This window comes from Nipponia nippon, unplaced genomic scaffold (assembly GCF_047370975.1).
Source record: "Nipponia nippon isolate SJK-2023a ecotype South Korea unplaced genomic scaffold, ASM4737097v1 scaffold_6, whole genome shotgun sequence".
In the NCBI taxonomy this organism is placed as follows: domain Eukaryota; kingdom Metazoa; phylum Chordata; class Aves; order Pelecaniformes; family Threskiornithidae; genus Nipponia; species Nipponia nippon.
Genome location: NW_028262380.1, coordinates 60,713,320 through 60,725,592, shown reverse-complemented (window position 1 = coordinate 60,725,592; position 12,273 = coordinate 60,713,320). Strand labels below are relative to the sequence as shown.

The 12,273-nt window shown below is 39.7% G+C and overlaps 1 protein-coding gene across 5 annotated transcripts in view; it reads right to left on the bottom strand.

Annotated features, from left to right (window-relative positions):
- TECRL (trans-2,3-enoyl-CoA reductase like) overlaps positions 1 to 12,157 on the bottom strand; it is a 69,756-nt gene extending 57,599 nt beyond the window's left edge. For 4 of the 5 annotated variants that reach the window (XR_015699792.1, XM_087736948.1, XM_009474632.2 and 1 more), the window contains exon 1: positions 11,873 to 12,157. Coding sequence is in view for 4 of the 5 variants with exons in the window: in XM_087736948.1 (XP_087593074.1) it covers positions 11,873 to 12,106 (234 nt within the window). In the remaining variant the exon portion in view is untranslated. Of the gene's footprint in view, positions 1 to 624; positions 746 to 11,872 lie in introns of those variants that run through there. The other variant, XM_087736949.1, reaches the window with a different exon arrangement.
- Positions 12,158 to 12,273: the final 116 nt, after the last annotated feature.

The window sequence follows — 12,273 nt, the reverse complement described above, 5'->3', positions numbered from 1 at the left end:
CAGGTTTTCAGAGCTGGCATTGCCAGCTCAAGGACAGGGATGGTCTTTTCTGATGTGATGGAGGATCATCTGGCTTTATAAATATAGTATAAGCCACATTACTGCAGGGCCTGCATCCCTGCAGAAGATCAGCATCTCACCGTGCCGGCTTCTGGGAAAGAGCAGCCAGGGCTGCTGTGGATGCTCTCTCCATGCTCTCTGCTCTTTCTGCTCTCTCCATGCTCTGGAGAGCTGATCATCTGATTAAGTCAAGGGAAGCTGAAAGACTGTTAAGCTGAGCACGCTCACAGAGCAGCACTAGCTCAAAACAGAGCCCACGGTCTCCATCTCCTGCACTCCTGAGTATGTGTCGACTTCAGGACAGCGCTTCTTTCAATCAGTGCAAAATTTCTAGTCCAGCCCTTCTTAGCAATTCTACCTTTACATCCCTCTCCCATTTTTCAACCTGAGGCTTTCAGTGCTTTCTCCCCTCCAAATCCTGCTATGCCAGCCATGGGATTCATGTCACCGAACTTTAGCTATCAAAAAATTAGTCTAAGCTTGTGGTTTAGGTCTACTTATAGAACTATTCACATGCCTTAGGTGTTTAAAAGTTACAAAGTGCCTGCCAGGATCTGTGCTTACAATGGCCTGCTGCAGCAGAGGAACCCGTGACTGTATCCATGTGCTGTGATGTGAATCATCACACACCACCTCCCCTACATCCAAAGCTGGTGCTTGAACCGCGTCGCTGCAGCTGGGGGGGACTGTGCTCTGTACGACACCTATGAGAGAGGCAGAGCTCATTAGCAAGAGCACTGCTGTGCCTGAGTACATCCAAGCTGCTTTAGGCTGGTTTAAATCCTGCCAGCTCAGGCCCAGGCAGAGCGTGCACTTGGTTGGTTAGTCGCAGTCTGGCAGCTCGGCGTGGCACCACGCTGTGCGGGCTGCGTGTGCCCAGGGAAGGCCTGGAGCACGCGTCCAGCCAGGCGGGCAGGAAGACACGTGTTTTATGGGCCAGCTGGCTTAGAGAAGGACCCTTCCACTTGAGACAAACTACACAGATCACAAGTTGAAAAATAACACAAATACTTTCCACTTCAGAATGGGCTATGACATAGAGGAATCGCAGTGTCCTTTCCCAGGCAGAATAATGAGGCTATAGCCACAAAAGAATGAAATACATTTTTTTATGATCTTGATAATTCTGTGTCCTTTTTTTTAAAGACCTCATAAAACAACCAGTGAAGTTATAGATTCTAATATTGATCAATGTGAAGATGGATGCTGAGACATCAGCTTACTACTAAGAGTGTCCTCTTCGTAGACCATTAATTATCTTTTGTTCTTTTCATTGTACATCAATACGAGCTGAAGAATTGTAGGGACTGGAACAGCATCTGCTCTTATTACCCTTTGTGCTAAGTGAATAAAACACCCTGGAACATTTCACTGTAATTGTTAGTCTTACTCTCCTTTTATTCTTTTAAATTATTTCTGAAAGTGTTATAACCTTCCTTTTCCTCTTTTTCAGCACTTTTCAAATATGCAAAGGGAAAACAGAGTGAAAGACCACCCTTGGTTTATTTAAAACAAGATGGATTTCATTGTAAAACCACCTCTTACTTGGCATACGTCTTCTATGTCTGATGGTCAAGCCAGTTTTCCCTCCAACTTCTTAACTTGTAGTCTAACACCAGATTTTAAATATACTTAACTTTCTAGTAAGTTGCTATCATGAATAATGTTCAAGACTACTTTTCCTTCACAAAAAAATGTTATGAAGAAATGCAGATTTTACAGGTTTGGGTTGCATTCATTACACTTTTCATTCAGAAAAGGATGATTTAAAAACCTCAAATTCTGTTTTTCGTGTATCTTCATAGCAAAAATACATTCACTTTTCCATTCAAGGCAACTTTTCATTTTTTAGGAATTCAAGAATGAAAGGACCTTCTGGGTCATCCATTCCAGTTCAATCCCTCCTTTATGCAGCAATGCACAAAGTATCACTTTTCTTTTTAAGATTTAAAATACCGTATTAGTAACTTCGGCTATGACTCAAGGAAGAGCACTAAGTGGAAGATATTATGGGAACTTAATACTGCCTTTTGTGAGTGCAAACTAATCAGATAGTTATCCACTTTCATACCTCTTTCACATTTATAAGTCAAGGAATTATAACAAATCTGGTGATCTGTATGTAATTGCATCACACAGTTCTTGCACTCCAGAATTATTTTAGGGGTTAGAGGTTAGCAGAATATCAATAAGAATTTGAATAATAGAATTTTAGCAAATAAGTGATCTTCCATTGAACATTTTCCTTAGAATGTTTTTTTCTCTTTGTGACACGTGAGTACCACCGCACTGCTGAGTCACCCACTTTCCAATGGGCAGTCATTTTCCATAATTGCAGAAATTCAGAAATTCTGCCACTCCAGCTGCTCATTAGCCACACATGACCCCCTCTTCAGACAGGGTACATTTGTTCAAAAGGGTGACATTAGTTTATTGCAGCTGAGGATCTGACCCCAAAACAGATAACCAGGTAATAGGAAAGCCAGGTAATTTCCAAATTCAGCACTCAACAAATACTCCACCATTACTGCTTTTGCACCCTGTCCTTGCTTTGGGACCATGCTGTATGATTAGAAACACAGCAGCATTTCACAGAACGTTAATCAGGAAAACACCTGTTCTAACTGATCTCCACATTTTGTGAATTTGGCTTCTAGATCAGATTGCTTTTTCTTATTGTTACAAAGACGGTATTAAAAATTGGGTAATGTTTTACTGTAACCTCCCTCAGTGTGTCCCACACTGCTCTCTTGTTCGCCTGGTGAACCAGTGTGCTGGTCGTGTCCGAAGAGATATAAATAGATGAGCCCACCGTGGAAATGACATAGAAGTAACTACATATAGACAAGTGTTGTCAGCAACTACACAAAGGCTTTATATGGAATTTAATATTTCACTCGGTAGACTGCAGTGAACTGCCTACTAAAGAGCGAGCTCTGATCTCAAGCCAGTCTTTCCAGAAAGTGGAGATATTCAGAACTATGGTTTTAGCTGAAGCTGGTTCCAGTATACGTGAGCAGGGGGCTGTATCGCTTAGTAATCTCCTAGATTATTATGTGGTCACATGAACTTTGGCATATGAGATAATCCAACTGACTAATATTCCCAGTGACTATGGGTCAAATTATCTAAGAATACACATAGCCACATGCTTACCCGGTGCAGTCATGCCAATTTACACCAGCCAAGTTTGTCTCTAAAGATGTTACATTGGTTTTGTACTGCTAGCTGGGTACTTATACAAAAAAAATCCTGTCCATTTGCAAGAAATTTTCTGAAAAAGCGTCAGATACCAGAAAGAGCTTTTTCTCCCTGTTAGAGATGAGAGTGGAAGTAAAGAGAATGCAACCCCTGAGCAGACGACAGGCGTGCAGGCCATCCCTCAATTTACAGAATTCACCATGTTCACCTATTTTTGAACAAATCTGACTAGAATTGGCATGCCTCTGTGCCTGCTGCCCTTTTGTTAAAGGGAACTGAGTAAGGTTGCTGTATTCCCCGTGAGAGCTTAACAGAGGAACCAGGCAGGAAGCCTCCGTCACAACACTTTTCTACCAGGAAAATGGAATTGTCCTGGCAAAACTCTGGATGTGTAAGTTTGTGTTGACTTCAAATTTTAAAAATTAAATAGAAAATGTTGTGGGTTTTTTTTTAAGATCCTGCTTCAGGAACATGCTGAAAATTCATTTCGTTGTGCCATTTTCATTTCTTTTATTTCTCATCAGTATGGAACTTTCATTACTTTTGCATTATTTTATGACACATCAATCATGATAGTGTAAAATAATGTAACATGTGGCTCTCATGCCATGGAAAATAGCCCAATAGAAAATAATATTCAAATAAATGCACTATTAAATTGTAAAATAAATTGCACTCAAAATGAAATATTTATTGTATCAAAACAGATTGAAATATTCCAAAATTAATTTGTAATACAATCTTTCCCAAATTCTACCTCATCAAAAATTCAAGACTCATTTGTTTTCACTGTAATTTGCAAAGAAAACAACATTTGGGATATGCACTTAAAAAAAAAAAAAACACAAAAAACACAAACTAATTTTGATCAGTTCTTCTCAAGAAGAAGGGAAGAAGGTGGGGTTTAGAGTTTTTTTTGGATTTTGATTGCCAGTCCTTGCACAGATTAAGCATATATATAGCTTAGCTGTGAAATCTCTCTGAATTTGTCTTCCCTTTTCTATCAAATGGCTGTAGAGATTTATGCTTGCTTTTTTATACCTATGCAAACGGCTAACATTTAAGATCAAGCAATGCACCCAAGAAACTCAACCAATACTTAGCATAGGATGGTCACAAACTATTTGGGGGACTGTATGAAAACAAAAAGCAAGAGTGAGATCAACCAACTCAAAAGAAAACTCACAGGAGAACATGTATTGGCAAAACAAGTGGTTCTATGAGTAGCAGGGCTAACAAAGCCATACTTTCTACTAATAAAGGACCCCAAAGCCTTTTCCAGATGCCCCCTATCCCTTCCCTGTTTCCTATGACATTTCCACGGGGGAAGAGACCGGGGCTGTTTTGCCGCCATGCACTTGCTGTCAGAATGCGCATGTTGAGCTGACCGCTGGCTACTGGCGTACAGCAGGGGTGAAGGCTGCACTCCGCCTGTGCTCCCTGCACTGAAACACTGCTACCCAGCCACCAGCTTCCATTAGACAAGCAGGAACTAAGTAATCCTTTGAGCCTTTTTTTTTCCCTCTGTCAGAGGTATTTAAATTTGGCCAGTAGGTCCAAAGTTATGTTGGGGAGAGCAGGCAAGGAAAGATGGAGAGACAGCAAGCCTCCTGTGGTCCATGAGGGGTAGTACGAAGCTGAGAAGCAGAAAGGAATGGGAAACAAGGGTGATATATGAGTACAATTAGACATCATCAGGTCAGTTAGAAAGCTCAGTACTTTTCACCATACCAAGTGCAATGAAGAGGTGCTTGCTGTACTTCTGGTACCGATTCTCTGACTGCCACAATTTGTTCTCTTGTAGTACAAGAGTTGTATATATTAAAAAAGAAAAGCTTGCATTTTAAAGACTTTTTAAAATCCAAAATTGTTTAAACATAGGCAGATATGTTATAATGATAGCATTAATATATACTGTTAGGTATTTATAGTTCCATCACTACAGGGCTCAGGCATTTTGTGAAGAATCACAAAATTCATAGGTCTGATCTCAGAAAGAACCTGACGCACGTTCTGATGGACAGTAAATCATGGGCAGGAGTATTTTAATGCTACAATAATGCCTATATGAGATGCCATTATACACCTAAATTTCCATCATGGGTTGTGCTGATTAACTATTAGACTAATAAAACACCTACAGCTCCCTATGGTCTCATATTGCTCCAGTACATTCATAATTTGCAATAAACTGTGAATTATCTTTGATGCAATAAGGCAAATGTGCAGCTGGGGTAAAATGTCATAACTTTGTTGGGAAAGAGGACATTTTCACACTGGCTAGGAATCTGTCTCTACAGATACACTTTTGGTGATATTCACTGCTCTGGTAGCATAGTCTGGCTTTTACTGTTGGCCAGAATGGCTTATGCTCACAAAGAGCTGGAGCACTACTGGTGTATCAAGAATTCATTCTCTCGTTTTTGCTGAACTTCGAATCAAGCTTAAATTCTTTGGATCATTTATTACATTTCACTCTTTCTTTCTTTCTTCCCCCCAGGCTTAGACTTTTCTATCTAAAATAAGAGATGTATAAAATCTGTCATTTAAAGGCACTTCTAAACTTTGAAAATTAGTATCAGCTGAAGCATTAGTCTGCCGTAGTGGCTTCTGTAATTCTTTAAATTATACCTTTACAAAATGCTAAATGCCCTAAAGTTACCAGCTTCTTCCCTCCACAGTCTCTCCCTTCTAGATAAATCAAAGGCCATTTCTCCAGGTATTCCATTTTAAAAGCCATATTGAAACAAGAATGGTGACAGCAAAGAGCAAGCAGAAATTAATATGTCTAGTTGCCTCTTTTCAACTGAAACTATCTGTAGCTATATTGACATTAAAATGATGTGAATTTCTAGTACAGCAGGAAGAAATGAGTGCAATGCATTGCTTCAACAGAATTTGAATATGTTTACCTACTTTACCAAGTGTAACTAATAACTGACGAAGAAAATACTACTGTCATCACCTCCAGCACTGGGAGGGTAGGCATAAGATTCAATTCTTACAGGCAAGAAAATGCATAGACTTTGTAACATGTTTGTAAATGTAATGTATTTTCTTGCAGTGCCTCCCAGCAGGGACCAGATTCCCGTTGTGCTGGATGCTGTGAAAACATACAGTAAAGGACACAAGACACTACAAAATCCCCCTTCCAAAAGGAAGTAAAAAAAATTACTTCCACAGCAATGAGCCTACATCCAGCTAGTTTTGCGTCTTTGTTCCTTCACCCGTATTGCTGTGTGAATCCCTAGTTTGCGGGACTCAGCACCAACGTGCGGTCTTTCCATTCAAGCCCCCTCCTTTGACATAGCTCGTTATTCAGTCTCTTTGGGCATCTTTGGCATCAGAGGCAGGACATCTCTAATGATAGATTGCTTGAATGAGAAAGATGATGATCTTAAAAGTCCTATGCATGAAATGAGGCTGCTGTGGAAGCGCACAGGTTCTGCTCATTCTCCACAAGGGAGAATATAGAGTCCTGTGAAGTGAAATATTAAAATTTCAAGATTTAGGAAAAAAAAGACTATACAAGGCAATGAAAATATTAATCTCTTTTCTGGGAAAGGAGTTCTTTACTATGCTTGCCTAGAATGAAGCAAATGAGGAGAGTCTGATGTAAAAGGTAATGCCCTGGTACTGCAAAGAGTTCCTTTGCAGAGTTTCATTGCCTACTTTAATGATTGTATTTGCTCACCTAAAATGAATGTGGTATGTCTAACCTCCAAGTCATAATGTGAGAAGTTATTTTTATTTGCTAGTGATGACTATGCAAAAGAGAGCTGGTGACGACTGCTCTTCTTGGCTGCTCCCTTTCTGTGACAGAGCTGCAACCCACAGGCAAGAGTAATAGATTTCTGATACTGGAGATACCATTTCTGCATATATATTTCTGATTTTGTTGTCATGCCAGTGTAAATCCATTGTATCGCTAAGCCACAGTGTGCGGATACAAGGACACAATTATTTTAGGGGCTTCACAAACAAAAATGCCTGTGAACTCCCTTAGAGGCAGACAAGCCTTTCAGAGTAATCAGAATAAGCCCTAATTCATCTTTTGCAAAAGATGTAGTAATACATATACGGTGTAATATTTAACTGCAAGAATAGTTGTGTACGTAAGTAACTGGATGGATGCATAGATTTGTGTTATGCTGGGCATGACAAAAATGAGCAACAAAAGGACAGGCCCTACGCAAGCGTCCTTTAATTTAAGAAGAATAACAATGTTCGCATAACTTTCACTGTAGGCATTGCACAGCATGTCTCACTCACAAACAGGTAGTTAAATGTTCCTGCAGTATATATCGTTAACCACAACCATTTACCTATCAGTAACTGGGTTTTCCTAAGAGATTTCAGCAGGAGAGGGCATTGGGTGCATGGAGGGCTGGTTTAAGGAACAGTAGGAAAGCGGCTTCCATCATCTTTGCAGCACACCAGGAAAAGAGGCTCTATCCTGCACACCTTGGGAAGCAAGCTCTCTTCTGTAGGCTTTAAGATTTCTGGAAAGGAGGGCCACTGTGTAGCAGCCAAAACCTCAGTTTGCACCTCTGCTTATAGCTTAACTTGCAAAATTGTATAGCATGAAACTACTGAGCTCTGAGGCTTTTTATGGGAAAAAGCTTTCTTTGCTGGTTTCCCCAAAGGTGGTTTATTCTGTAAAAACTATATTGTGTAACACTTTCTGCCTTAAAAGCAACTCATGCAAAATTAATTACATTGCACTATGTTTGTGGGAAAATGCATTTTACTACAAATTAATTTGAAGAAAAAATATTATACAATGAATGCTATAACAGAAACAGTTATGAGTTGCCTTAACAGCATTTATAAATCAAATCACTGCACATCCATAACTTTAAAACTAACCTACGTCAGGCTTTTGGAATAATGTACCAGTAAAACAGTTTTTGAGTAGCTATGTATTTTTCATAAGTTGTGGCTGACGATGAAAAATGTGGATTATTTGTTAAAAAATACAAAAAGGAATTATTTTCTTTCATTTTTAAGACTTGATGAATTTTGCATGTTCTGTTGTTTTCTATAGCTTTTTGGAAGTAATATGGGAGCCAAAATCCTTAGACATTTTAGGATTATTCTTCATTGAAAATATTTCTAACAAGAAATCACTAATTATGTGCCCTCTCCTCCTTACAGACAGACAGGAATTTCTTCCATAGAAATCAATAAATTGTGAGGAAAGAAGGGACTTGTGATCATCTAGGCTCACCTGCTGTCTTACACGGGCCAAAGAAGAGATTTATTCCTTGCCGAATACTTCTTTCACTCTTGAGCAAGAAGCCTGTACGATTGATGTTTCAACTACCCACCATCTTAAAAAAATGCAGTATTGATTTGCATGTTGAAGTGACTGACGATTCACCCACAATATGCCCAACTGTTACTTATCACCCCTTGACTGACGGTCAAAGCATGGGCCAAATTGCTTGGCTAAATTTGCCTAATTGTGGCCTTCAGCCACCAGTTCTTGTAAGGCCTTTGCTTGCTTGGGTAAACACCTTTCTGTTCTGAGAAATCCTCTCCCGGGCCATAGAGGGATCCCAGGTCAGGCAAGACGCGTACAGCCGAGCCATGCTGTGCCTGAGGACACCGGCCTGCCTCCCCCAGGAGCGGGGAAGGAAGGAAGACCCAGGACTCCGTCATTCAAACTGACCCACACGCCTGGACTCTTGCCCTCTCGTGGGCAGTGCACAGAGCAGGAGGCCGCTCGTACACCTCCTCGAAATCTCAGTGCCTTTTGTCCCCCTGCTGCCATCACATCAGGGTGAGGATACTTTTGCTGACATGAGTACAGTCCCAGGGTACCTCCTCTGAGCATTTATATACTGCTTTTAAGGACAGATGGATGGGGTTGTAGCCTAGATTTAAATTAGCTTTCCCTACTAACTCCTTTTTGAAGCTTTTTTCCAACAGTCAAGGGTAGCCCCCTTTTGTATATAAATCGCCAGTGCCTGCTGCCCTGCCAGAAGTAGTTTGGGGACATTCCGTAGAATAACTGGAAAAAAATTTTGAGACATGTTTGTGTTTCTCTCCTCATCCCCAAAATCTGAAGCCTCTTCTCCATGACATCTCACCCCAGAATTAATTTCTGTACCAAGAGCAAATCTGGGGAAAAAGGTCTCACTGTGTTATTATTTCTCTTTTAAATTCTTTAAGTAACTCGCTGGAAAAGCTCATGTGCACCAAACTACTTGCATGTTATATCCATAGCATAGAAAGTCCCCAGAGCAGGTTGGCAATATTAAATAAAAGCAATGATACTCCTATACAGAATTTTGTGTTCAAAGTACACGTGCAAAATGAACTGCCAGTGTTGCTGACTCTTGTGAATTTACTTCAAGTTTTGCAAGATTAGGTATTTATCTTCAAGACCCAGCTTCTGGAGGGGATGACTTTGGGACAAAATGTCTGGGGTTTTCCTCTTCTACTACTTTCTTTCAATATTTTTTTCTGCCTTTCCTGACTGTGGAAAAGCCTGCAGTACGATGGGAATGTATCTTACAGGCTTAAAAAACAGGCAAATATGTATTTATTCTGTTCCTTTAAGCCAATCTTAAAGACAATCAGGACCTTGTAGTAACCACTCAGCTCACTTAATATAAGTGACTGATCCTTCCCCAAAGTGTAAGATGGGTAAGAAAGCCGAAGTAGATAATGTTATTTTCATTTCACAGATGATGGAGAATTAATTCACAGTTACTTATGCTGGATCCAAAGCCTACTGATGTCAATTGATTGCTCAAGATCGCACAGCTGAACACACCTCTTCTAAATCCCTGACACTGCATTGAGCACAAGACATCTTTTCTAAATACCAAAACTAGTTAGATGTATCATCATTTTGCAGACTTTACAGAGCTCCCGCTGATCTGAATAGGATTCATATGCATATGCAGCAGTCTCATAGAAACTAATGCTCTGGAAGCAGTGACTGGTATTTAACCACATAGCATTAATCTCATCACTCTGCCTGAGTTTCCATTAGGTAGAGAAAGAAAGGGGTCTTCTCTGTGCCATTATAATACAGTTTGTCCCTTTAGATTTCTTAATCTGAGAATATTACAAATGTGTAAATTGAACACAGATTCCTGAGCAGGTGCTTTCAGTTTACAGTTGCTATTGCTCCTCTGTGTGTATTTTACCTCTATATAGAGAGTTCTTTGCGATCACCACTCGTTTTCCACTGCTACAGGGGTAGAGTCCATGGTTTGGAGAAGGTATGGAAAATGTTCAGGCTCATTAAAATTCAGAATAAAGATTAAAACACAGATTTTCTGTCCCAGCAGATTATCCTTCTTCCGTGCATCATGGAAGGATTCCTGAAATGTGGCTCTTGGCCTAATTCTGTTTCTGTTAATATATTTCTTTTAATGACACTATAGGAAAGTTTAAGATAAGAAACAGATTCAGTCTTTTTTTGGATTGAAACCTTATTCAGTATAGTATTTAGATAACCTTTTTTAATAACTGCGTAAATATCACTCCGTAAATTAAATAATGCAAACACTATCATTAGAACTGGTATTAATAGTCATGATATTTGTTTGACCATTTTGTACATGTTTCCCATTTGGCTAGATTAAAAAAATCTCAAAAAATATTTTGCCCCATTAAGAATGAACAAATGAGACATTTACCTTTAACTGGGCATACCATGGCAAAAAAAAACCCCTTAAACAATCAAGAACACTAGAAATCTGGTAGTATTCCACCCTGCATATTTCAAAGGCATTAAATTAAACACTTGAAGCAAACTTATCCACCGGTTCCAGCTGTTGCCAGTGAGGATAGGGAATTTTTTATTTTTATTTTTTTCTTCTAGCAAAACAGTAAAGTCTCAAAACTCTACTATGTTACTGAAAAATCCTATAGTCTAAATAGATTAGGATTCCCATTTTCATGGCAGGCAAGAGACCAGCTCTTCTGCTGAGGGACACTGAATCACAAAAACTGTGATGAAAATATGTATGAAGCATTTTTTCAGCTGTTGTTTACTGTGTTGTAAACTTCTTTCCTACCCAGTCCTCTCATCCTACTTATACAATTTAACTGTAGTTTATATTTTTTTATTCACATTATTTAAAAAAATAAAAAATAAAAAAACAAACACAACTCTCTTAGCTAAGACCCTTCATTTAAAAATAAAAATTTTTTAAAATTGCCAGGTTCCTGCCCAACCTGATAAGTAGGGCGCAGCTGAGTACGTTTAGATACCAACAAGAACCCACAGCATTGCAGAGTTGCTAAGCTTTACAAATGTATTAAAACTGAATATCTATTCTGAAGTAGGTGTTTATCATGCTCTGAAATAAACACGGTAATCTAAGTGTCAAGAGACAGCCTAAGGACATATCTTCAGTCCACAGAGCAGCCAGGAGGTCTAAAAGAAACCAGTGTTGGATTATTTGTAAAAATCCTGGAGAACAACAGCCAAGGCTTGTGACTAACGAGAAGTTCTGAATATCTCTCAGAGAAAAGAACGAAAGTATTTCTATTACAGAATAAGTCCACAACAGAGTGAAAACAGAGCCCCTGCAGTGGCACCGTGTGAACCAGGCACATCGCCAGCATGCTGGAATAATACACTCACCTTGTCCACAATGCAGATCTGCTTCTTGCTTTGCACATCAAGAATTTCCACTTCAAAGTAAGTGATTTTTGAATGTTTGAGCACTGGTGGTGATTTGAAATGGCCAGCAGAGAGCACAAGCTGAGAGAGGTTGAAAAAAGAGCGTGTGTCATTGTGGGACATGGACAGAGCTCCTCCATGAGCTGCAAGATCCCTCTTGTGTTCTGGAGCGCTGGGTTTCTGCCTCCTGTGCATGGTGTGACCCAGCAGCAGTGATCGTCATACCAACAGGGGACAGTTCCAGGGGGAAAATGTTTCCTCCCTGCATCAGTTAAATACAATCACAGACTGATGAGACACGAAAGGTCAAGTGGCATTCCATTTTAAGAGTACTGTCTTATTTAGCAGGAGTGAAAACAATG